At 59.9% G+C, this 23,564-nt stretch overlaps 5 protein-coding genes and 1 pseudogene across 6 annotated transcripts in view; 3 read left to right on the top strand and 3 right to left on the bottom strand.

The window, feature by feature from the left end:
- Nucleotides 1-527: 527 nt before the first annotated feature.
- On the bottom strand, nucleotides 528-3,115 carry SLC39A1 (solute carrier family 39 member 1; the record flags this gene model as incomplete). The annotated part of the gene is given in 5 exon segments (XM_082780705.1): nucleotides 528-1,076; nucleotides 1,079-1,379; nucleotides 1,382-1,537; nucleotides 2,096-2,226; nucleotides 2,938-3,115. Coding segments are annotated over 5 exon segments (984 nt in total). The 3' UTR covers nucleotides 528-858.
- Nucleotides 3,116-3,823: 708 nt separating this feature from the next.
- On the top strand, nucleotides 3,824-5,801 carry CREB3L4 (cAMP responsive element binding protein 3 like 4; the record flags this gene model as incomplete). Its single annotated transcript, XM_082780997.1, has 9 exons — nucleotides 3,824-3,901; nucleotides 3,989-4,187; nucleotides 4,266-4,348; nucleotides 4,431-4,517; nucleotides 4,609-4,715; nucleotides 4,808-4,876; nucleotides 4,961-5,045; nucleotides 5,176-5,272; nucleotides 5,332-5,801. 9 exons carry the CDS (start codon nucleotides 3,824-3,826, stop codon nucleotides 5,787-5,789), a joined length of 1,263 nt encoding a protein of 420 aa, XP_082637123.1. The 3' UTR covers nucleotides 5,790-5,801.
- Nucleotides 5,802-6,028: 227 nt separating this feature from the next.
- Nucleotides 6,029-10,701, bottom strand: LOC309888419 (ras-related protein Rab-13-like). Its single transcript, XM_082780741.1, has 12 exons — nucleotides 10,543-10,701; nucleotides 9,417-9,477; nucleotides 9,274-9,334; nucleotides 9,101-9,178; nucleotides 8,923-9,012; nucleotides 8,768-8,833; nucleotides 8,616-8,666; nucleotides 8,450-8,517; nucleotides 7,470-7,510; nucleotides 6,640-6,725; nucleotides 6,455-6,534; nucleotides 6,029-6,329 (listed from the first exon to the last, which is right to left on the bottom strand). Exons 1-12 carry the CDS (start codon nucleotides 10,664-10,666, stop codon nucleotides 6,173-6,175), a joined length of 963 nt encoding a protein of 320 aa, XP_082636867.1. The 5' UTR covers nucleotides 10,667-10,701; the 3' UTR covers nucleotides 6,029-6,172.
- Nucleotides 10,702-10,929: 228 nt separating this feature from the next.
- Nucleotides 10,930-11,955, top strand: RPS27 (ribosomal protein S27). Its single transcript, XM_082780742.1, has 4 exons — nucleotides 10,930-10,979; nucleotides 11,209-11,317; nucleotides 11,420-11,530; nucleotides 11,733-11,955. The coding sequence occupies exons 1-4, from the start codon at nucleotides 10,974-10,976 to the stop codon at nucleotides 11,759-11,761; spliced, it is 255 nt and encodes an 84-aa protein (XP_082636868.1). The 5' UTR covers nucleotides 10,930-10,973; the 3' UTR covers nucleotides 11,762-11,955.
- A 13-nt stretch (nucleotides 11,956-11,968) lies between these two features.
- Nucleotides 11,969-23,564, bottom strand: part of NUP210L (nucleoporin 210 like) — a gene marked incomplete at its 5' end in the record, with an annotated part of 30,603 nt that continues 19,007 nt past the window's right edge. Inside the window, 11 exons of the mRNA XM_082780743.1 lie at nucleotides 11,969-12,322; nucleotides 12,593-12,667; nucleotides 13,281-13,385; nucleotides 13,482-13,686; nucleotides 18,635-18,885; nucleotides 19,001-19,150; nucleotides 19,537-19,663; nucleotides 20,300-20,436; nucleotides 21,450-21,670; nucleotides 21,927-22,102; nucleotides 22,736-22,910. Of these exons, the coding sequence (XP_082636869.1) occupies nucleotides 12,255-12,322; nucleotides 12,593-12,667; nucleotides 13,281-13,385; nucleotides 13,482-13,686; nucleotides 18,635-18,885; nucleotides 19,001-19,150; nucleotides 19,537-19,663; nucleotides 20,300-20,436; nucleotides 21,450-21,670; nucleotides 21,927-22,102; nucleotides 22,736-22,910 (1,690 nt within the window). The 3' untranslated portion in view covers nucleotides 11,969-12,254. The remainder of the gene's footprint in view (nucleotides 12,323-12,592; nucleotides 12,668-13,280; nucleotides 13,386-13,481; nucleotides 13,687-18,634; nucleotides 18,886-19,000; nucleotides 19,151-19,536; nucleotides 19,664-20,299; nucleotides 20,437-21,449; nucleotides 21,671-21,926; nucleotides 22,103-22,735; nucleotides 22,911-23,564) is intronic.
- LOC309888381 (ciliary-associated calcium-binding coiled-coil protein 1-like) lies at nucleotides 13,779-15,493 on the top strand (annotated as a pseudogene). The gene is made up of 2 exons: nucleotides 13,779-13,891; nucleotides 14,533-15,493. The product of its transcript is annotated as a ciliary-associated calcium-binding coiled-coil protein 1-like (transcript).

The raw sequence follows: 23,564 nt of genomic DNA, 5'->3' as shown, positions 1-23,564 counted from the left end.
CCCGCCCCCCGGGGAACGCCCCCGCGGCGCGCGGGGCGGGGAGGGCGGAGCTGACTACAAGTCCCGGCGTGCACCGCGGGACGGGGAGGGGAGGGGCGGGGTCACCCCTCCCAGCCCGGAACAGAGCCCCCAGAGTCCCCCCCCCCCCCCGGAACCCCCCAAAATTGGGGTCCGAGCCCCCCCCAGCCCCAGCCGTGCCCCCCCCCATCACGGCCCCATCCAGGACCCTCCCCAGGAGGGGGCCCCACGGCTGAGCCCCCCCAAATTCCCCCCCGGCCCCACTCGCGACCACCCCTCACAGCAAGGGGGTCCCACAGCAGAGCCCCCCTCCCAAAATCCCCCCCCCATCCCATCACAGCCCCACTCAGGACCCCCCCAACGAGCCCACGAGGGGGTCTCACAGCCCAGCACTCCCCAACCCCCCCCAAGGCCCCACTCACGACCCCCATACGAGGGGAGGGGTCCCACAGTGGAGCCCCCCCCCAAAAATTCCCCCCCAGGCACAGGACACGGGCACCCTCTCCTCACCCAGTCCTTTATTGCTTCGCCCACACCCCCTGGGGGGGGCAGGGTGCTGTAAGGGCACTTATTTTATTTTAGGGGGGGGCTGATCGCCCCCCTGCATATCCCTGAATTAGGGGAGGGGGGGGCTGGGAGAATGGGGGGGGGGGGGCGCCACCGGGGAAACCCCGTCAGGGAGCGGCGCTGCTGGTGCAGGAGGGGAAACTGAGGCACGGGGCTGCTGGGGGGGGGGCTGAGCCCCAAAAACTGCCCCCTTTGGCACTTGGTGGGGTATTCAGGGGGCATTTAACCCCTTGGGGGGGTGACTCGGGGGGGTGCCCCCCGCCCACCCGGTGATCAGATCCTGATGAAGAGCACGGCGGTGACGAGGCCGAAGCCCCCCAGCAGCGCCAGCACCTTGGGGACGCGCAGCCGGGCCCCCCCCAGCTCCCGGGGCAGCACCTCCAGGAAAGCCACGTAGAGGAAGGTGCCGGCCGCCAGCCCCTCCAGCACGCTGCGGCACAGCCGCTGCCTCGGGCCTAGCCCCCCGGCACCCCCCCACCCCAAACCGGCCCCGTCACCGCCAACCCCACCGCGACGCCCAGCGGGGCCGTGAGGGCGAAGAGCAGCAGGCAGGCGGCCACGGCCCCCCGCCGCAGGCGGCCCCGCAGCAGCTGCAGCGCCAGGCTGAAGGCCACCAGCCCCTTGTGCAGCAGCAGCGCCAGGCACAGGCGCAGCGCGGCCCCCCCGGCCTCCTGCAGCCCCAGCGCCAGCCCCTCCAGCGCCCCGTGCAGCGCCAGCGCCAGCACCAGCAGCCCCGAGCGCAAGGGGCTGGGGGGATTCGGGGAGCCGGGGGGGTTGCGGGGGGTGCCGGCGGGTAGAAGGGCTCGTGCCGCTGCTGTTGCGTCTTCTTCATCCTCGTCCTCGCCCCCCGGCTGGGGTCGGTGGTGTCTTGTTGGGCCAGCGCCGCCTGCTCCAGCACCAGCACCAGGAAGAAGCCCATGGCCAGGATGAATTCGGGGAGGGGGAACTCCAGCTGGGGGGGGGGGGGAGAGAGGGGTGGGGGCTCAGTGCGGGGCTGCTGGGGGGGGGGGGGGACACGGGGGGAGGGAGGCGGAGGTGGAGGCTGCCGGGAAGCCGTGCCGGGATCTTTCCGTGAGTCACGGCCGGACGGCGCGGCCTCCCCGACGGCCCCCAACCCCCCCGGCCTGCCCCCTCCATTCCCTTCCCCACCATCCCCTTCCCCATTGCCCCCTCCCCACCGCGCCCTCCCACACCCACCTCCCCCATCCCACCCCCACCATTCCTTCCCCACCCGTTGTCCCCCCCCAAGCCACCCAGACGCTGCTGTCCCGTTCCCATTACCCAGCCCCCACCCCCCATCCCGTCCCCATTGTCCCCCCCCCACTTTTCCACCCCCCCGACCCCCTCCCCACTTTTCCACCCCCCACCCCATCCCCACTGTCCCCGTCCCACCCCACCACCCAGTTCCATCCCATCCCCTCCCGTCCCGTCCCCGTTGCCCCCCCCGTCCCCGTTGCCCCCCCTGTCCCCATATTGCCCCCCCCCATCCCCGTTGCCCCCCCGTCCCCACCGGGACTCGCAGCTCGTCCAGCGCGGCGGCGATGCCGGCCAGGTATGAGGGCAGGAGGTCGAGCAGGCAGGTGCCCAGCAGGACGCCCCCCGCGAAGCAGCTCAGCAGGCTCAGCCCCGGGCTCTGCAAGTCTGGGGGGGGGGGCAAGAAGGGGATGAGACCCCCCCTCAAACCCTCCCAGCTGCCCCCCCAACCTCCCCTAGATCCCCCCAGGCCTCCCCCAACCCCCGGGGCAGCCCCTGGGACCCCCAGACCCCAGGTTGCCCCCCCAGACCCCATAACCCCCAGGGTAACCCCTCCAGGTGCCCCCCCCCCCCGGACCCCCAGAACCCCCCCCCCAGCTTGACCCTGGTACCCCCCACCCGTGGGGCAACCCCGTCGGACCCCCAGACCCTCCTGACCCCAGGTTTCTCCCCCAAAACCCCCCCAGACCCCCATAACCCCTGGGGTAACCCCTTCTGGAGCCCCCCCGGACCCCCAGAACCCCCCGAGCTTGACCCTGGGGCAACCCCCTCGGACCCCCAGACCCCCCAGACCCCAGGCTTCTCCCCCAAAACCCCCCAGGACAACCCCTTCTGGAGCCCCCCCGGACCCCCAACCCCCCTCCAACCCCCCCCCCGGACTGACCCCGGTCCCCCCCACCCCCCCGGCACCCCCCCGGCACCCCCCCAAATCCCCCCCCAGCCCTCGCGTACCCCCCCCTAACACCCCCCACCTTTACCCCCCACCACCCCTGGGGCCGCCCCCCCCGGGAGCCTCCCCCCCTGCCCCCCCCCATCCTCCCTCACCCCCCCCCACTCCCCCTCACCCCCCCTCGTCCCCCCCCGTCCCCCCCCCGGTACCGGCGGTGCCCGGGGGGTGCCGCAGGCAGCAGAGCGGCCCCAGCCCGCAGCCCAGGGGCAGCAGCAGCAGCGCCCCCAGAGCCCCCAGCTTCAGCCCCAGCTCGGGGGGGGCCCCTCGAGGCGCGGCCCCGGGGCTCCAGGCCAGCTCCGCGGCCCCGGGGCCGCCTCCCGCCGCCATCCCGCCGGGCTCCGCCGCCACCGGCACCGGGAAGGCTCCGGGCGGCCGCGCTGCGAGAACCGGGGCGGAGCGGGGAGGGAGGGGGGGGGGAACACGGGGCTGGGACCCGCCCCGGACACGCGGGGATGGCCCCGGGGGGGCGGCCCGAGAGGGGCTGGGGGAGGCCGAAGGGAACGGGACGGGAACGGGAAGGGAGCGGGCGGGGCGGGACGGGAACGGGGCTGGGAACGGGAAGGGGAAGGGGAAGGGACCGGCACCGGGACCCCCACCGGGATCAGGACCCCGACCAGTTCCGGGACAGGGACCGGGACCGGGACCCCGACCTGGACCGGGACCCCCACCGGGACCGGGACCGAGACCGGGACCCCTACGGGGACCCCTACCGGGACCGGGACCGGGCAGGACGGAGCGCACCGGGTCGTTAAGTGGGGCTCGGTTCTGCCCGGTCCCTGGGGGCTCCGGGACGGGCCCGGGGGGGATCCCGGGGGTCCCGGTGCGGACACCGGCGGCGGCCGCTGCCCCGCAGCCAGCCCCGAGCCCCCGGTAGCGGGAGGGGGGCGCGGCCCCGCCGCCGGTTGGGGGAGGGGCTTGGCGGGGCTCGGCCAGGATCCGAGATCCTGGAGGGGGCGGACCGGGACGGGACGGGACGGGACGGGACAGACGGACCGGGGACAGACGGACCGGGACAGACCCACCGGGCCCCCCCCGATGGATCCGGACGAGCTGTGCCTGGGGGCCGACCCCTTCCTGCCCCCCTTTGGGGGCTGGGGGCCCCTCCCGGACACCGTGAGTGGGGCTGGGGTTTGGGGGGGGGGGCACACCGGGAGGTGCCACCCCCGGGGTCCCCACCGTGTCCACCCCCCCCGGCCGCAGGACGGGACCCAGCCCGAGGAGCCGCTGGGCCCGGCCGTGGCCCCGGACGAGGTGTGCGGCCCCCCCCGGCCCCCCCAGGACCCCCCCCCGGGGGATGGGGGGGAGCAGCCGGAGGAGCCCCCCCCCGCCACCAACACCGTCTACGAGGTGGTCTGCACCGCCGGGACCCCCCCACACGGCGGGGTCACCATCCAGCTGGGTCAGTGGGGCTGGGGGGGGCTCAGCCCGGGGGGGCCACATCCCACAGGGCAGAGCATCACCCCCCACCCCCCCCCAGACTGGCTGCCCCCCGCGCTGCTGCCCCCCGAGTCCTGCATCATCACTGCACTGCCCACCCTGCCCCTGCTGCCCCCCCCCACGGTGAGTCCTGCTCTGCTGCCCCCCCCCCCGGCACCGTGCACCCCAATTCTCCCCCCTGGCCCCCCCCCGTTTCTCCCCGCAGCCCCCGGTCCTGCTGCTGTCGGAGGAGGAGCAGCGGCTGCTGGCGCAGGAGGGGGTGACGCTGCCCGGCTCCCTGCCCCTCAGCAAGGTGGGTTTGGGGAGGGAGGGTCCCGAGTTGGGGGGGGGGGGGGGGGGGGGCAAGGTGCGGGTCCCGGCTCACCCCCCCCCGGCCGCAGCAGGCTGAGGAGCGCGTCCTGAAGAAGGTGCGGAGGAAAATCCGCAACAAGCAGTCGGCGCAGGACAGCCGCCGCAGGAGGAAGGAATACCTGGACGGGCTGGAGAGCAGGTGGGAGACAGCAGGGACCCCCCCCCGGGTGCCCCCCACCCTCTCCTTCCTCTGGGGGGGGCCCTTCAGCACCCCCACCCCTCCCCGGGCAGGGCGGCCTCGTGCTCAGCGCAGAACCAGGAGCTGCACAGGAAGGTTCGGGAGCTGGAGCAGCGCAACGGGTGAGCGGTGGGGACCCCCGGGGGGGTGCACGGCAACGCCTGGACCCCCCCCCCATTTCCTCCCCCTCACCTCGTCCCCCCCAGGTCCCTGCTGAGCCAGCTGCAGGCGCTGCAGGCTCTCATCAAGCAGACGTCCAACAAAGCCGCCCAGACCAGCACCTGCGTCCTGGTACCCACATGCATATCCCCCCCCCAAAAAAGGGGCTCAGCCCCCACCCAGGGGCAGCGCACCCATGGGTGGCCCCCCCCTGCACACCTCCTGTTGCCGTAACCCCACTCCTGTGTCCTCCCCCCCCCAGATCCTGCTCTTCTCCCTGGTGCTCATCATCTTCCCCAGCTACAGCCCCTTCTGCTGGGGCCGGGGGGGCCGCCAGGACCCCCCCCAGCCCACAGGAGGTAATGGGGAGCTGGGGGGGCTGCGGGATCCCAGGGGGGGCGGCAGCAGCTGCCCCCAGCCCTGCCCGGTGCTCCCCGTCCCCACAGTGATCTCCAGGCACATCCTGACCCGAGTGGAGCCGCCGGCACCGGCTGGAGAAGCCCCGGGGACGTGGTGGCAGCTGGAAGAGCCGGGGGTGGCAGCGGAGAACGGTGCCAAGGGGGGGCAGGAGGACAGGCTGCCCCCCCCTGGCAGGGAGCCGGGCACCAACTCCTCAGGCCGGGCTCCCCCAGGGGATCCGAGGGCTCAGCCGTGGCCGCAGGACGCAGCGGTGGCAGCAAAACAGGCGCACGGGGACGAGATGTGACAGCCAGCGGGGAACGGCCCCGTGCTGGGGGCTGGGAGCCACCCTGGGACTGGGGTGGGGGCGCAGTCGGGGGCCCCCCCCACCATGCCCCAGGCAGGGGCGCTGGGTGCCCCCCACGCACAGCGCAGGGGAGGGGAGCTCTGTGCTCGCAGGTGGCTTCTGGTGAATAAACCCACCCCTGCTCTGCACCCAAACGTGGCTGGGGGGGACTCGGCGAGGAAGGGGCACCCCCGGGGGCAGCGGGGCACGACCGGGAGGCACGGCCCAGCCCCAGGAGGACAAACACCGACAGCACCGGGGTGATAACAACTGGGCTTTATTGCACGCCACCAGGGCACCGGGCTCCCCACGCAGCCCAAATCGCCACCGGGACCCCACGGGGCACCGGGCAGCCCCCGCTGGGCCGCAGCATCCACAGGGGCACGGCAGAGCGGGGTAGGGGGCCCGTGGGTGCTCCTTCCTCCTCTTCCTCTTCCTCCTCCCGGCTGCTTCGGGAACGGAGCCGAGTCCCCGCGGTGTGGGTGCCGCCGCCGTGCCCGGTGCCCCGCGGGCGCTAGATGGACTCGATCTGCTTGCGCACCTTCTCCAGCGCCTTCCTGTCCAGCACGCGCTGCCGGCACACCACCAGCACGGCAAAGACGGCCGCCACGCACATCATGGTGCCCACGAACCTCCAGAAGACGTGCGCCTCCAGCACCGCCGAGCGGCAGCTGCGGGGAGGGGGAGAAGAAGGAGAAAAAAAAAAAAAAGGAGGAGGGGGGGAGGGCAGGGGCGCGATTCCCGGGGGGGAACGGCCCCAACGCGGCCCCGCCACGGCCCCCGGCCCCTCGCCCACCTCTTGAACTCGTCCCGCTTGGAGGCGGTGCAGCTGATGCGCTCCACGAAGCCGGTGGGGCCGCACTCCGGGACCGTTTTCTGCAAGCGAGAGGGGTCGGGGCGAGGAGCCGTGAGACCGGGTGGCAGCACGGGGATGGTGCCGGTACCGGGGGGGGGGGGGGCAGCCCCCGCAGGGTCACTCACCGCCTGGAAGCTGGAGCAGCGGCCGCACTCCTGCGCCACCACGAAGTCCTCCAGCTGCCAGCACGGCGTGCTCGGCGTGGAGCTCGCTGCGGGCACGGTGTGGGCACTGAGCATGGGTCGGGAACCGGTCCCGGTCCCCAGCCCCGAGCCCTGGTTCCAGTCCTGGTCCCGGTCCTCTGGTCCCGGCCCTGAGTCCTGGTCCCAGCCCTAGTCCCAGTTCCAGCCCCAGCCTCATCCCCAGCCCCCAGCTCCCAGTCCACCGGTGCCAGCCCCGTGCCCCGGCCCCAGTCCCAAGCCCCAGTCCCCAACCCCCGGTCACAGTCCCGGTTCCAGCCTCTGGTCCCGGTCCTCTGTTCCCAGCCCGATCCCCTGGTCCCGGTTCCAGGCACTAGTCCCGGTCCCCATCTCCCAGTCCCGGTCCCAGTCCCGGTCCCAGCCCCTGGTCCCGGTTCCAGCCCCAGTCTCCAATCCCCAGTCCAGGTCCACCGGTCCCAGCCCCGTGCCCTGGTCCCAGTCCCCAACCCCAGTCTCCATCCCCTGGTCCTGGTCCCGGTTCTCTGGTCCCAGCCCCATGCCCCGGTCCCAGATCCAGGCCCTAGTCCCGGTCCCCAGCCTCCGGTTCCAGTCCCAAGCCCCGGTCCCAGCCCTGGTCCCGGTTCCAGCCCCAGCCTCGTCCCCACTCCCGGTCCCGGTCCCAAGCCCCGGACCTCAGCCCCCGGGCCCAGTCCCAGTCCCAGCCCCTGGTCCCGGTCCCCAGCCTCCGGTTCCAGCCCCAAGCCCCGGTCCCGGTCTCGGTCCCGGTGCCGGTCCCAGCCCCGCCCCGCACCCACCCGAGCGCCGCTCCTCGCCCGCCGCCATCGCCGCCGCCGCCCTGCGGGGAGAGCGCGGGGGGAGCGTCAGGGCCGGTCCCGGAGCCTGACCGACCCCCCCCCGGTCCCGGTGCCGGTGCCCCCCCAGCCCCCGCTCACCGCAGGCCGAGCCCCAGCGCTCCCAGCGCCGCCAGCAGCGCCCAGCCCCGCGGCCCCACCGGGCCCATGGCGCTACCGGAACCGGCACCGCGGCGCCATCGCGGGGCGCGGGGGGTGCCGGGAGCGGGGCGGGGCCGCCGAGGGGGCGGGGTTACTGCGAGGGGCGGGGTTAGTGAGAGGGGCGTGGCTTCTCTCGGCGAGGGGCGTGGTCTCCTGCGAGGGGCGCGGGTGCTCCGCGGGAGGCGTGGCTCAGGGCTGAGGGGGCGTGGCCTCCGCGTACGGGCGGGGTTCGGGTGCGGCTCATGCGAGGGGCGTGGCTTCGCGCCGAGGGGGCGTGGTTTTGAACCAATGGGCGTGGCCTCGAGCCAAGGAATGCGGCTTGGCGCCAAGGGGCGCGGGCTCGGCACAAAGGGGCGTGGCTTAGCGCCGATGGGCGTGGCCTCGGTCCGAGCAGCGCGGCTTGGCGCCAAAGGGGCGTGGCGTTAACCGAAGGGGCGTGGCTTTCGTCGGGGGGGCGTGGCCTCCATCCGAGGAGCACAGCTTGGCGCCGAGGGGCACGGTTTTGACCCAAGGGGTGGGGCTTAGCGCCAAAGGGGCGGGGCTTAGCGCCAAGGGGCGGGGCTTCCCGTCCCACTGGCGTGCCCACGCGTGTCCGCGTCCCCCCCCCCGCTCCCCCCTGTCCCCCCCCCCCAATCCCCCAGACACGGAGCGGAGCCGGGGGCAAGGCACAGGCCGGGTTTATGGCACCTGGTGCGGGGTCGCCCCCGCTGCAGCCCCCCCCCGGCTCCCGGAGAGGCGCCCGCGCTGCCCCGGGGCGGTGGCGGCCCTACAGCAGCCGGCACCTGGAGCTGCCCCGCCGCGGGGCGCTGGGCTCCGGCAGCGAGCCGGCCGTGGCGGCGGTGCTCGGGACCTGCAAGAGTACGGGGAGGGGTTGGAGGGGGACACGGGGTCAGGGGGGGGCTGGAAGGGGGCGCCCCCAGCTCAGCCCCCTGCCCCCAGCCCACTCACCGCTTTTCGGGTTGATTTCTGCAGGATGTCCCGCGCCAGCGTGCTGAAGGCCTATGGGGAGAGAGGGGGGGTCAGCGGGGGCTGCCCCCCGCACAGGGACCCCCTGAGACCACCCCCACCATGGGGGGCAGCGGCCCCCCTGCGCCTCTCACCTCCTCCACGTTCACGCTGGACTTGGCGCTGGTCTCGAAGAAGCGGATCCCGTGCTCCTTGGCCAGCTGGAGGACGAGGGGACGCCGTGTGGGAAGGGGGGACACGGCCCCACAGCCCTGCCCCACGGCCGGGGGGGCTCGTGCCCCCACCCTACCTTCTCGGCGGCGTCCCGCTGCACTTTGCGCTTGCTCTCCATGTCGCACTTGTTGCCGATGAGGAGCCGCTCGACGCCAGCAGACGCATTCTTTGGGGGGGGGGGACAGAGAACGTGGCAGCTTCACCCACCCACCCACCCCAGCCCCTTCACAGCCCCAGCCCCACCGTGCCCCCACCTCCTTGATGCTCTTCATCCAGTTCTGGATGTTCTCGAAGGATTTCTCATCCGTGATGTCGTACACCAGGATGATGCCCTGCGAGGACGGCGCGGTCAGCCCGGCAGGGACCCGACACCACCCGGGGGCTGCCCCAGCCCCCCGGGGTCCCCCCCGCGTCCCCCCCGCCGTACCACGGCCCCGCGGTAATAGGCTGTCGTGATGGTTTTGAAGCGCTCCTGCCCCGCCGTGTCCCTGCGAGGGAGCAGAGGGGGGGTGTGAGGGTGTCCTGGCGGTGCTGAGGGCCTGGGGGTGCCCCCGCGCCCCCCAAACTCACCAGACCTGCAGCTTGATCTTCTTCCCATCGATTTCCACCGTCCGGATTTTGAAGTCGATGCCTGGGAGGGGAAGGGGAGGCCGGTGGGAGCGGGGACCTGGCTGCGGGGCGAGGAGCTGCCCGGCCACAAACAGCCCCGGGGGGGCAAAACCGGGTGGGAGCGGGCAGGGGGGGCACCCCCAAGCCCCCCAGGGTTGGGACGAGGCATTCCCGTGGGACGGCATCACAGCACTCCGAGCACCGGGGGGCTGCCCGGCTGGGGGTTAACCCAACCCCACAGGCTGCCAGGAGCCCCCCCAGCCGGGCTGCCTCCCCCAGCCCCCCCAGCGCCCACGCTGCTGCCCCCCGGTGCTCAGCATGGTTGGTGGGTGCGGGTGCCAGAGGCCGGGAGCCGGAGTTGATGGAGTTTGGTGGAGTTGGTGGAGTTTTTATGGAGTTTTTATGGAGTTTACGGAGTTGCTGGCGGGACGGGGCAGCTGCCGCCGGCTCAGGAAATGGCTTTGAAGGCAGGGCCGGGAGGAAGAGGAGAAGGAGAAGGAGGAGGAGGAGGAGGAGGAGGAGGAGGAGAAGGGCCCCGGGTCCTGGCCTGGGACACGGCCGCCATCAGCGCCCCCCCCTCGTCCTTTTCGGTGTGGGGGCGGCCGAGCCCTGCCCGCAGCGGTTCTGCCACGGACCCCCGGGGGTGGCCAGGACCCGGTCCCGGGGGGTCCCGGTGCCGTTCCCCGCAGCGGAGGCCCCGCGGAGGCCCCCCCGGGGCTCAGCCGCTCCCGGAGGGGGGTCCCGGGGCCGCTCCGGGATTGCAAAACGGCGCGGGCCGGATCCGAGCCGGATCGGGCGAGGCAAAGAGCGGCGGGGGGGGGCGGGGAGGGGCGGGGGGGGGGTCCCGGTGTTGGGGGGGTGGGGGGGGAGGGGGAGGTCCGGTCCCGGTGGGGAAGTTCTGGGGGTGCGGGGGGGGGGCGGTCCCGGTGGGGGGGTTCCAGAAGGGGTCGGTCCCGGTACGGGGGGGTGTAGGGGACCCGGTCCCGGTGGGGGGGCTTTAGGGGGGTCGGTCCCGTTAAGGGGGGGTGCAGGGGGCCCGGTCCCGGTGGGGGGGTCGCGGGGGGGCCCGGTGGCGGCGGGGACGCACCGATGGTGGAGATGTAGGTGCTGGTGAAGTTGTCCTCGGCGAAGCGGATGATGAGGCAGGTCTTGCCCACGCCGCTGTCTCCGATGAGCAGCAGTTTGTAGAGGTGGTCGTACGCCTTGGCCATGGCCCCCGCCCGCCGGGCCGCTCTGCCCCCCGCCCGCCACGGGGCCCGGCCCGGCCCGGAGGGGCGGGGCTAACCCACGACCACGCCCCCCATCCCGTAGCCACGCCCTATTTGTCGCGGCGCCCCGCCCCTTCGCCAGGGAGGCGCGCCCCGCCCTTCCCAAGATGGCCGCCCCCCCGCCCGCCCCGCGACCTTCTCAAGATGGCGCCGCGCCTCGCTTCCGCCCGTGCGGGGAACCCCGCGGCGGATATAGCGGCGCTCGCTTCCGGTTTGGCCCCTTTCCGGCCGCGGCCGCCTGCACGCCACCATGCCCGTGAGTGCGCCGCGCCCCCGGGCCCGGGCCTCGCCGCCCCGCCGCGGGCTGCGGGGCCGGGAGCGGGCTCCGCGGGGCTGGGGGTGGCCGGGGGAGGAGGAGGGGAGCGGGGAGGGCCGGGGGGAGCCGCGGTCGCCGCCATCTCCTCGGCGGCGGGGGCGCAAGATGGCGGCGGGGGGCGGCGGGGCCCGGTGGCGGCGGGGCTGAGCGCGGCTGTTCCCGCCCGCAGCTGGCCAAGGACCTGCTGCACCCGTCCCCCGAGGAGGAGAAGAGGAAGCACAAGAAGAAGCGCCTGGTGCAGAGCCCCAACTCCTACTTCATGGACGTCAAGTGCCCCGGTAGGCGCCTCGGGGAGCGGGCGGGGGGGGGCGCGGGGCCCGGTTCCCTCCCGGTGCCGCCCCGCGCCTCAACGCCGCCCCCTCCCCGTGCTCTGCCCGCAGGGTGCTACAAGATCACCACGGTGTTCAGCCACGCGCAGACCGTCGTGCTGTGTGTCGGCTGCTCCACCGTGCTGTGCCAGCCCACCGGCGGCAAGGCGAGGCTCACAGAAGGTGCGTGGGGGGCGGCACGTAACGGTTAATTGCTGGGTTAAAAAACGGCTTGGGCCTTACGGGGCTTTTCTTCGGCGGTAGAGGAGGAGGGAGGTGTGTTTCTGTGGTGAAATGGAGGAATTTGTGCCAAGAAGCGCAGTGTGGGTGTTGGTTTGAGGGGTTTCAGAAGCTCCCGGCTCTCACCGCTCTGCTCTGCCCCCAGGATGCTCCTTCAGGCGAAAGCAGCACTAAGCGGGGGGAGCTGGGGTGGCTGGGACACGGCGCACGGATGGCCGCGCAGCTCGCCGGGAGGAGAGGTGACCACAGAACGAGACGCCAAGGTGTGACTTGAGCATGCTGCCCGGGAAGGCCAGCCAGGAATGTGACTGTCATGCTGTCCCTGTAGCCCCGCCCATCTTGCTTCAATAAATTTTGGATAAAATACACACCAACTGGTCTGCCTTTAATGCGTTTGCTGTCTTGAGCGTTGATTTGAACTGGGACTGGTAAAGAATGGGGGTTACGAGCAGTTACAGAGCACATGAGAGGGAACGTGGCTGGTGGGCCTGCCGTTAATCCCAAAAGCTAACCTGGCCCGGCCCTCACCGTGCAGTTAAACGTCAGGAGAGCACGGGTACTTAACCTCCAAGGCTCAGATCAGCAGAAAACAGGGTGAATTAAACAATTTTTGTTCAGGTTGGAAACAACCCATCCCTGCTCACAGTGGGGATCTCTCTGGTAGGATTCACCTCCGCACGCTCCAGAGCCCCAGCTGAGTCCTTTCGTGCTGGGAGCTGCCAGGGTAGGAATATCCTGCAAAAAAGGAAACAAAGGGAGGCTGCGTTCAGAACTCCAGTGTTCCTGGCTCTTCACAGAGGAGGGGACGTTCTCCAGACCCCTCCAAAGGCCCCGTGTTCTTGGAGCTCACCCTCAGTGGTGAATTTTGGGGGTGTTTGTGTGTGAAGTGGTGATGAACTCACTGAGCTGCACTGCGCCATGAACCCAGGATGCTAGCCTGGCATGTGTGTGGGAAATAGGACTAGAAAGTGCCAAAATAGAGGGGAAAAAAAAAAAAAAACTTACCTGTGTGAGGTACAGCAGTGGTAGGCACATACACAACAGGCACCGTTTGCAGCCTGGTCAGGAACGCATTGTAGGCTGCAGAGAACCAGCACCCTGGTTAGATTCTGAGCCCCCTATGGTCAGCAGCAGGGACTTGGGCTGCCGTTTCTGAACCCGTGAAGGTGGGGTCCTGCTCAAACCCCTCCCTGGGCTGCACCTGGAAGCTTTTCCTGGGCCCAGATCCCACTGCTGACTCCTGCGGGTCAGCCACTGGCTGCTTTCAAGGACAGCTGCCCCCAGTTAGGCTGTGCTCTAACTGGAGCGCGGGCTGCCTGCATTGAACTTAACAGTTTGTTTTTTCCCCCAACTCTGGCAGCTCTTCCTCAAAGTGCTGCTTCCCCCCATCCTCCTGGATTCTATCACATTACACTGCCTGCAGCTGCAGGGGCTGCAGTCACAAGTGGAAGGTTTCCTTCCTTGTTGCCTCCTGCCTCTGGCTGAGGTTCAGATCCCCAGTAACTGAAGGGAGGACTGCTCAAGAGAAACAACTGCAGTCACATCTTTTCTAGAATGACTTCAGTTTCCTAAAGCTCCCGAAGAGTGCTGTGCTGTGAAAGGCAGGGATGTGGAACTGGCCCTAAATCACAGTGAGGGAAGCACACATCTCTGCTTCATCTAGGTGCAACCTCTCGAGTTACAAATCACTTACCGAGGAACATAGCAGCTGTCAGTGCCGAAACAGCAAAGAGAGTGAAGAGAAGGACGTGGTAAGAGCTCGCTAGCTGGTGATGAATTCCCACGTCTCTGCAGTGACCTGCAGTGTGAAGGACAGGGTGAGTGCCGCACACGGGCAGCTCCTGGCTTGCAACAGCTTCCCAGGAGAAGCTTCCCTTCCCCTAACGGTGCTCACCAGGTGCACAGTCCCCGCCGAGAGCTCTCACTGCCACCGCTGCCCTTTGGCCGGTGAGAGCACAAGACACGGTGACGAAGGCCGGTGCTGGCATCTGCTGGAGAGAGGTGAAGTTGACCACGCTGACCACGTAGGAGACGAGCCCGGGCACGCTGAGAGAACGCTCCGGAGGCATCACGGTTAGAGCAGGACAGCTGGGCTGAACCTTTGGGGACAGACAGACAGAGAGGCTTGAAGATGAGAGCCAGCAGCGTGACTAAACGCCGTGTGACTGATACACTGATGGTCTACGCAGCCATGGAACATGGAGTCACGGCCGTGTGGGTGATGCAGACCCACCCCACGCAACCCCCTGAGCACAGCACCCAGCCCGCAGTTGCTCCCCAGTGGCCCCACCGGGTTACCCCTGGGTGACCGGCGATCAGCTGGAGCTGATGGCTGGGGGGCTCTGGCGGTAACCAGGCAGAACAGGAGGAGGTGGCAACCAATCGGAAGGGGCTGCCGGGCTCGGACGGGCCAATAGAGCCACGCGTGATCAGAGGGAACGCACCAATCAGGAGGCCGCGTTGGGCCCACAAGCCACGTGCAGCTGGGCCAGCAGCTCGGCAGTGCCCGACCCTGGGGGGCTCCGGTTCTGCACCCAACTGGGGGCCTCGATCCCTTCACGTGGTGCCCCCGCTGTGACTGGGGCAGAGCAGCGCCGCACGAGCACCCAGAGGGCACCCGGCTGCACAAAGCTCACAGCCAGACCCCAGCTTTGACCCCAGGACATGGCCTGAAGGGCAGGTGAGCGGCTGGGTGTTCACCATGGGAGCCGAGCTTGCAGCAGCAGAAGAGGCTGGAGTGAAATTATTAACGCAACTGTTAATAAAAAGGGGTGTAAGATATGAGCCGTTTAAGAAAAAGCTACTATAGGAGTTTTTGCAAAAATAAGGGGTCTCCTCGACGGGCTCAGCTGTATGCGATGTAAAGATTTGGGAACAAGTGGGGGAGGCAGCACCCAGTGGGGATGTGGCTGCTGCTGAGGTTATGACTCCGAGGTGCCCAGCAGGGTGAGAACAGGCACCAGGGCCACACAGGAGGAGATTTGGGGCCTGCCCTATTCCCTGCACGATGGCGACGCCAAGCCCGGGCACCATGGCGGAGGTGGAGGCTGGCAGCCCACCGGGGCAGAAGACCAGGGTCAGGATGCAGGAGGTGGACAGAAGATTATTCATCAGACGTTTCTTTCTCCTTCCCAAATGACTGCTTTGTCAGAATAAAATGTAGAAGGAGTTCAAAAAAGGCTGTTCAAAAAAGGAGTTCAAAAAATTGTTTAATCTTAAACAATTAAAGACATCCTTGAAGGAAGATATTGTCTTAGATTATTATACTGCCAGACTTTGGTGGGCTAAAGAAAAGAACTTCAGTCTTGTGCAGCTCTCAGGATTCTATTGAACTTCCTGTTGGAGAATCTCCATGACAAATGTATGACCTTAAGAGATAAAATAAAGGACCTTGGAAAAGCAATGGCTGGAATAGGAGAAACTGATTCAGAAAGAAGTGGTGACATGGATGTCTTCAGCATGAAGCAAGCCAAAGCAATCATTGAGTACTTGAATATCAGCTTATTTAAACCCTATAAATTGTATGAACATCTCTTCCACAGTCCTAGAGAATTTGTGATAAGTAATGTGTGTGTGATTGTACTTGCCCCACCTGCAGTTACCCCCTTCCCTCCTTTACTGGAAGGTGTGCCTTCAGAGAGCTGTGCATCACTGTTACTATTGCCAATAGCTGCAGAGATGGAACCCAAGGGAGCTGATCAAGGTCACCTGGAAGAACCCTGTCCAGAGGCAGAGCCCCTTGAGGCAGGTAATGTGGCTGCTTTCACTGTTGAAGATCAGAAGTCTGCAGTGGGTGGAATCCCAAATGAAATTATTGCCAACCTTGAGGCAGAGATAAGGGAAAAGCTGCAAATGCAAGAAGAAGCTCGTACTTCGAGAACAGAAAAATTAAAAAGTCCTAAATAACCAGATAAGAAAGGATATTTTGCTAGAAGAATACACAGAAAGGAAATGTAATTTTGAGGTATTGCAGATACAATAAGGAGAAAACTTAATTAACATGTAATTATACAGCTTTTTCTGTAGTTATTCATTAATAACATGTATGTTATTTCACTTTATTTTTTTTCTAAGCTTTTAAACTAATTTCATATATTACACTTCTTTATTTCCACCATACTAAAATTGCATAAAAGAAGAGTATGTACTTATACAGTCTTCCCAGAAAGATTTCCATTTGATTTCCATGGATTTTTTTCTGGAATATGTGTAACGTTTCATCTGAAAATGTATTCCCTGTTCCTCTGTATGCTAACATCATTCCATATTTTGTCAGCCATTATAGAAATGTTGTCAACACAAGAGGAATCGAACTACATAATAATTGACATCAGAAGAACTTGTTTAATGTCTATGTTTCAAAATAGTTACAAATTGCTGTGTTACAGAACTCTTTGCCTTAGAAAGCATGTTAAAAACAAGTCCTGCTTTCAAGTGTAAGGGCTGGATTGCATGTTTAAGGGAATATTTAAGAAACAGAGTATTTTATTCGTTACAGTTTTGTATTTGTTTCTCATTAAGTAAAATGTTAGGTTTTGTTTCACTTCACCCACATTTTTATGGTGATAATGAAAAACGTTCGCAAGCCTGACACATCCAGGCAAAAATGACAGTCACCTGAAATTGTTTGCCTAAAAGGTCTTGCATGGGCGTTCTCCCTGGGTGTGCTCAGAGCTGAGAGCACAGCCAGAAGGGGACATTGCCTGCACGTGGTTCATCAGAAAGAGCTCCCAGAATTAAAAGACAATATTCAGTAGCTGCATTTGAGTGCCAATAGCCTGGAAGTACTCTTTGAAGTACATGTCAGATGTGTGGGCACTGGACTCCTGTAAAGCAGTTGTTTGAGATGTTAAGTGGGCAGAATATTTTAGTTGGTCTCACGTGTTGAGAAAGATTCTTCCCGTTACGTGATCAGAAGTAAGCTCTACGGCAAGTCACTAAAAGTTCTCTTCATTTTCCTATCCAACATGGGCCAACAAGTTCATAAGAGCTTCCTTTCTGCTATAAAAGCCACCTATTCCAGTTTGAAGGGTGAGGTAACTCATCAGGTTTATCCTAAATCATTATCCTAACTCATTGTTTTATCCTAAAAAAAAATCCTTTAAAATTTCTAAGATTCATGGTTATGTTCTGCAATGTTTTATTGCTTTGAAATATGACTATTCTGTCATGAAAACTTTCTACAACGAAAAGGACCTTTATTTTGATACATAAATTAATTTCCCAGAGCATTATGCTAATGTCACAAGTTTCCCTGGTTTTGAACTCAAAGGTGTGAACATAACTTCTGAAGAGAACTGTCTGTATGGAAGGGGAGGAGTATTTCTTATTTTTTTTTGCTGAAAACATTATTGTCAATTTAGCACTTCAGTCAAATCTGATGACTACAACATTCTTCCTACGTTACAAAGCAGAAGAGGAATAATGATGATTTATTTATGTTAGGAACAATGCTAAAAAAAGGCTTTTGCCCGTATCTCTTCCTTCCTCTCCCGTATTTTGAGGAGTTTCTGGGAAATTTTGAAGTGCTCTGAAGATGAGAAGTTGTATGTGAACACCAAGTATTACTGCAATGATTTGTGAGCAGTCACTCTTAGTACATAAGAGAAATCCAAGGTGGAGTTCAAATCCCACAAACCATACTTGTAGCTCTCTTCCTGCTGAATAATATTTGTAGCTATCCTCCTGCTGAAATAATGCTACCAATAAAAACAGCCCCAGGGACTTCTTATTTTTTTGAAATGAGCGGGAGGATAGTTAAGGAGAATAAAGTGAAGGTGGGAAGATGAGCAAAAGGTGGACATGACATCTGTCCAAGCAGTCAGAGTACTGCTCTGACACAGCACATGAACATCAAATTGAAGAATCCTTTCATGTCTTCAGAATGTTAATATGAAATGCAAAACGTCATGCTTTGGGTGGATGGGTAGGAACAAAATATGGTGCATTAAGAACAGTCTCCAGCCTGTATTCCTGGCTTTTCTGTTGGTTTAGATCAGGCTTGCTGTTTTTAAGTCTCCCATGTCATGCTGAGTTACCGCTATGGTTGTCTCTAAAAATAATTATACTGTCATTTCTGGGACCTACAGTTGAGGCTTTGGCGTAATAATCTTTGATTTTTTGTTTCACTACTGATGTGACACAGTTCTTAATGGGTTCCACCCTACAAAGCTTTCAATTTAAATCAGGCAGATGTAGAAAAGAAGAATGATGTTACATTCTGCCTTGTCTCCCAGACAAGCAAGGATTTTCCAGGGGAAAAGGGATAGAAAAAACACTATAGTTTTTCCTGTGTAAGGTGTAGTATTGATGAGTATTGATGCTTTTTAGCGTCTGCATGGTAAAATCCTGGTGTCCTCTAGAATTTTGTAATGAGATCATGAACAGCTAGTAATTATCCTCTACCAAAAGAAAAGTTTTTCAAGCAGTGCCTTCCTGCACGACACTGCCGGCGGATGAAAGTTTATAAAAGATGGAAAACAGCTTTCCTAAGAAGAAGCTGACTGGAAAAGATGGAAAAGGGGTGCTTATTTTGCTCATTGCGTTTGCTGCAATTATAATAGTTGCACCGTGCCTGTTGCAATGTTTGCAAAAAATGATTAATTGCTCGATGCGCACGATTTGGCTTGTAGAAACAAAAAAAGGGGGAATGCTCCGGAGGCATCATGCTTAGAGCCAGAGAACTGGGCTGAACCTTTTGGGACAGACAGACAGAGATGCTTGAAGATGAAAGGGAGCAGGGCTCCTGAATGCCGTGTGACTGCACATACTGACGTTCTACGCAGTCATGGAACAGGGAGTGACGGTCGTGTGGGTGATCTTTGTTGCCTCACTTCTCTACACGGCTGTCAGATGGAGGCAAAATGCAGAATCACCCCCATACAACCAGTCTCCAGTTCTTGACTATCTTGGAGTCTGTGTCGTCATTCCCTTCAATTGCTCAGAAGGAACTTGGTATATTCAAGCCCACATTTCTCCCAACACCCTTGTAGAGGGGTTTATTTCCCTTCCCAGCAATGGGGACAAAAAAAGAAGCATTTCACGTACCTCCAGCTTCTCTAATACTTTTTCAACTCCCAGCACTTGTAGCACACCAGTTAGCTGTGTGATACTAAAAACCAATTCTGACTGGTAAAGGTAGAAGGCAGGGAGGAAAGGAACAAGGATTCGTTGCGCATCCCCCTTCCTCTGGTCACTGCTGTGAGAAACGGTCACGTATACAGAAGCATCAGCCAAGCTCAGAGCCAGGAGGACTTCATTGGGCTGGGGTTTAGCTGTGATCACACAGGCATAAAGACCTAAATTCAAGACAGGATTCAGAACAGAATAAACAAATCAGAGCTTGCGTTTGAAATGGAAAAAATATCACCAGAATGAAACCCAAAGCACGAAGAGGTAAAAGGTCACACCTACCTTTTTGGATGTTGAATCCTGACTGCACAAGGAAGACCTCCCCAGCCGAAACGTCCAGCACGGTGTTGCTGAACCCAACTCCACATGTCAAGTAAGACTCCGGCAGAAGCCGATTTGTGATCGCGCTGAGCTGAGTCGGGCTGCAGGGGCCTAAGGGAGAAGAGCAGAAACAAGTCAGTGAGCTTCTTTCCAGTGCATGACCCTTCAGCAAAACAAGACACAACGCTCCCTAACGCACTGAGCGGCCTGGCTGTCAGCCTGTGGTTGTCATTCACGTTTCCTAAGCAGAAACTTATTTCCCACCAGTAGCCCATAGTCTTGTACCTACTGTGGGCGGGTTGTGGTTCATGCAATTTGGTGTTTCAAAGACTAAAAATCCACTGTTTTGCTAAAGCATGTAGATGACTAAAATAAATTGTGATTCAGTTCCTACTGCTATGGACTAAGAACATGTTCGTGTCCATAGTGTAAACGTTTTACTGCAGAAAAGGTCAGCATGAACCAGGAAAGAGGAATTTACAAACACGGGTCTTTACCTCTGAGGGTTTCTCTTCCACTGCTTGTGGTGACAGGAACGTGGAATGCAGAAGAATCAGGAGCATTTGTTAAATAGTTTTTTTGACCAATCTGGAAACTTAGATTTGAAGAACCGTTGACAACTACCTGTAATATTAAGAAAAGTGCACTGCTGTGCCCAAAACATTGATTCATACAGACGGCAGGGAAGTTTACTGCTTCATTTTTCTTCTGCTATTCTACAAAACTTGCCTAACTGGATAATTGTCATTAAAGCTTAGTATCATTTACACTAACAGGAGTGCTGTAAAACACCTTGAATGTGAATGAGAACCAAGCCCTCCCTGTTTTGTTTTGAACTGGCCTTTCACTTGCAAACATTTTTTGTTCACACCTAGGAACTGAGCTGCAAGCCACCAGCAGGCAGCCGGCAAGTCAGAGTAAAGGCTCTGCACCCCTCTGCTGTGAGGGTTTCAATCGCTGTGCTAACACCGCCTACCTACGTATGGACTGAGCGTTCTGAGAAGCAAAGCATTCAGAGAGGAAAAGCTGACATTGGTTTTCTTTTGTGGAGTCCCCATCCCTGGGAGTCTTTAAAAGACGTTTAGATGTAGAGCGTAGGGATATGGTTTAGTGGGGACTGTTAGCGTTAGGTCAGAGGTTGGACTCGATGATCTTGAGGTCTCTTCCAACCTAGAAATGCTGCGATTCTGTGATAAATAAATATCCAGTCCTGGTACACAGTGGCAAGCTGGTCTTCTCCCCTCATGCTGTGACAAATACCTCTCTGTATGTTTTCCCTGTGCCTGGGATATCGTGGTAGATCGTAGCTGTTCCCGTGTTCCTCACTAACGCTGCTCCGCTCACGCTGTCTATGTCCAGCATATCACTGGGGGAAATACGCCACATCCCTGAGGCACCTATAAACGAGGTACAAGCTGGGATCTGCTGAATGGTGTCCACTGAAAAGGGTGGGAGACCACCGAGGGGCCTCCGATGAGGAGGATTCATTTAACACCCTGGCAATAAACATCACGTATCTTTTCCCAAGCATGATTAGAGAGTTCCTATAGCATGCTGAAACACACAGGTCTTCTCCTTTTAGGCCTCCTACAATGAATCTTCCTGAATGTTAACATATCCCGGGTGAAGCCCTTCCCTGCATTTCCCAGGGAAATACACTGAAATAGCATCTGCTTATTCTCCAGGACAGAGAGCTCATAAATCATATTTACTTGAGTAAATTGGGACCATAAACCAGAAGGTTAAGTTTGGGGTTCAGCAAGTAAAGAGAATGCTCAACTGAGATTGCACAGAATGGGGAGAACATTTTTTGCATTCCCTGGGAGGCCCCCCGGTTACCTTTTATTCTAAAAATGCTATCAAAGACTTAATTTACCATGTAGCTCTGATTAGTCAGTAATAAAACTGTAGAGGCAGGACTGTCACTCCATTATGCACGGAGTCTTTTAAAGCAGTTAAGGAATGCTTTGTTTAAGTACCAGTAAATTCCCCCGAGCAGCCTGTCCTCTTGAATAGCAATGAAACAGCCGCTCTGAAGTTGGGGAAAATGAGGGAAAAATACTCTTTTTGTCTCAGTGTAAAAGACATTAAAATTGGGCCCGCACTTGAACTCTGAAAAGGTAACAAAGTGAGCCTTCCTATGAATAGGAGTCACGGAGGCATGGAGCCTAAGGCTCAGGAATTTCTGTGCACGTGGACACCTGCTACCATCCCAGAGCACCAGCTCCATTCCCATTCTCAGGCGAGGCACCCCATCCTGAAACAGTTTTGAGGTTTCACAATTTTTAGAGTTCTCCCATGAAAATACAGTCAGCCTGGTTTTGCTCAGCTTCTGAAATCGACTGAGACCACGTGACAAGTCTCCCTGCTTAACAGCCTGGTCAGAGGCTACAGAAAAACGCGTACAAACCTTCTTGGTTTACAAGGGGTGAGCTGAAACAGATTACATCTCCTACTGCCACAGCCTTTGAGAGATCTGGCTTGATGGCGGGTTCCACAGGCACTGGGATGTAGTCAGCCACGCCTGGGTGCCTCTCGTCCTGCACAGTCAAGAGCGTCACTCCTCTGTTCACAGCCTGAGCATTGTATGTGTGATTCTTATTTGCAGGTCTAATGAGTAGCAAGTCATCTCTGAAAAGAAAGATTTCCTAAGCAAGGGGAAAGTGATAAATTACATCCATCTGAAGCTGCGTGTTTCCGGTATGGAAACCCTCACGTTACTGCAGTATCAGTGACTCAGTGAAACAGCTCCCAGTTTTGGACAGCTGTTTTCAAATGGATGTCAGGTTTAAGATGAAACTTGACATTTCTGTTATTTTTTGTGATATAAGAGTGGCCATCTGAGTTCTCATGTCCCTACCACGTGCCAGTGCTCTCAAGGCTGTACCTGTTCACAGATAAGTGCAGCTGGGCGTTCTGGGCATGGAACTTCTCCCCAATGCTGTTGTAGAACTCAACTGTAATGGTAAAAGACATCCCCAGGGGAAATGTAGCCAAGGGCATGCCACCAGCTGTGTAGATTTTGGGACTAATGTTTATCCTTAAATAGGAAATGGGTGCAACCTGGAAAAAAAATGAAGTCAAGCTAAGTCTTGGTATTTGTCCCTTGGAGAGTCCTTCGTAGCTTACTGTTTGCTGTCACGGTACTTTTTCAACAGGTAATGTGATTGCCTGCGGCACAGCACACTCCCTTTCTGTCTTACTCTTCTATGACTGCTCCTGACTCAGAGGGATGACAGCCATCTCCTCAGCCAGAGCATCATTTTCTGAAGCTCTTGGATTTGTCTTGGAAAAGTCCTGTCAAAGGACCTACAGTTGCTCCCAAACTGATAAAGCACACAATGGATTTATGTCAAGCAGGTTGGTATAGCTTCAAATAAACGTAAGGAAGCTGCAAACAAAACATTTTATACTGCTGTGAGGCTTTCCATACAACAAATAATTCTTCAGTGTGAGATATATTAATAACTTTTTCCATTCTACAGACTGGTATACTAAGATTTGAGTAAGAACCCTGACCCATTTACAGGGTTGAAAATTCAATCTTTCCTTTTACACCTAAGACACAATGGCACTGATGAAAAGAATCACAAAACACAATCTCTCTCCATCAATTTGTTTTCAGTGGATTGAGAAATAAAGCGCTGCTACTAGTTGCTTCCATACAAAAACTCTGGTTTATGCCTGAAATCTTACCTGGATGCCCGTTATGATTGTCTGATTGACTCCAAAGAGCTCTAGAGAAGTCACTTCCAACACTGCAATGCCTGTGATGGGTCCAGCTCTCAGGACACCTTGGTCATGCTCCTCAAGGACAGAAGAGTTGGGGTGACACTGCAAGATCTGAAAGCTCACAAATGCAGCCCCTTCCCTTAGCCAAGAACAAAAGCAAAAAAGGACTGTTAGACTTGGATAGGCTGGGAGTTTGTTTCACTAAAACAACAAGAAACATATCTAAGTTCTTCTAGTTCAATATCACACTAAATTACTGACTGGCAGGTTCAACAATAGCAGGAGATCGGGGACGGCATTAAATGTGCACTTCAGCTTCATGCTGACAGCCTGAGCACCACGAAGGCGCGTTACTCTGGAAGAGATTTGTCTGACTGTGTGTAAGGGGGAGATGCAGCCCTGCTCTGCAGTCACTCCAAAATACATCTGCAGGCTGTGGAGTAGCCCAGAAGCCTCCAGAAACATACAGTGTAAACCTATCAGCAAAAACCAAAAATCTGTATAAGCAGACACTGCCTGAGCCCCAAGATCTGTTTTTGTAGGTACACAGGAGTTCATTTTCTCAGATTAATCACGTTGCCCTATCTGTCAATGCCAGTGGGGAATGTTTCACCCGTACAGTGCTATCCCTTTAAAATCTGACTTCCATTTTCTGCTCTGTGGTGAACTGCACTTAATACAGTCTTTTTAGACAGTAACTTGAAACTGAGCATGCCTCAAATTCTCATTCTTGCAGCAGGAAGTACGCAAATCTCTGCTGAATATCTTGGGACGGGAAAAATAAGCTAACAGG

Source organism: Aythya marila, assembly GCF_965140915.1.
Source record: "Aythya marila genome assembly, chromosome: 29".
NCBI classification, from domain to species: Eukaryota; Metazoa; Chordata; class Aves; order Anseriformes; family Anatidae; genus Aythya; species Aythya marila.
Note: the sequence above shows the minus strand (reverse complement) of the source record. Positions and strands in the feature narration are given on the sequence as shown.

Coding starts and splice junctions, on each gene's coding strand:
- LOC309888419 (XM_082780741.1), bottom strand. CDS start 10,666: ATGGCCAAGGCGTACGACCACCTCTACAAACTGCTGCTCATCGGAGAC. Junction 9,179..9,273: donor CCTATTACCGCGGGGCCGTG/GTACGGCGGGGG, acceptor CCGTCCTCGCAG/GGCATCATCCTGGTGTACGA. Junction 8,518..8,615: donor AGAAATCAACCCGAAAAGCG/GTGAGTGGGCTG, acceptor GTACTCTTGCAG/GTCCCGAGCACCGCCGCCAC.
- RPS27 (XM_082780742.1), top strand. Junction 11,318..11,419: donor CATGGACGTCAAGTGCCCCG/GTAGGCGCCTCG, acceptor CTCTGCCCGCAG/GGTGCTACAAGATCACCACG. Junction 11,531..11,732: donor CAAGGCGAGGCTCACAGAAG/GTGCGTGGGGGG, acceptor CTCTGCCCCCAG/GATGCTCCTTCAGGCGAAAG.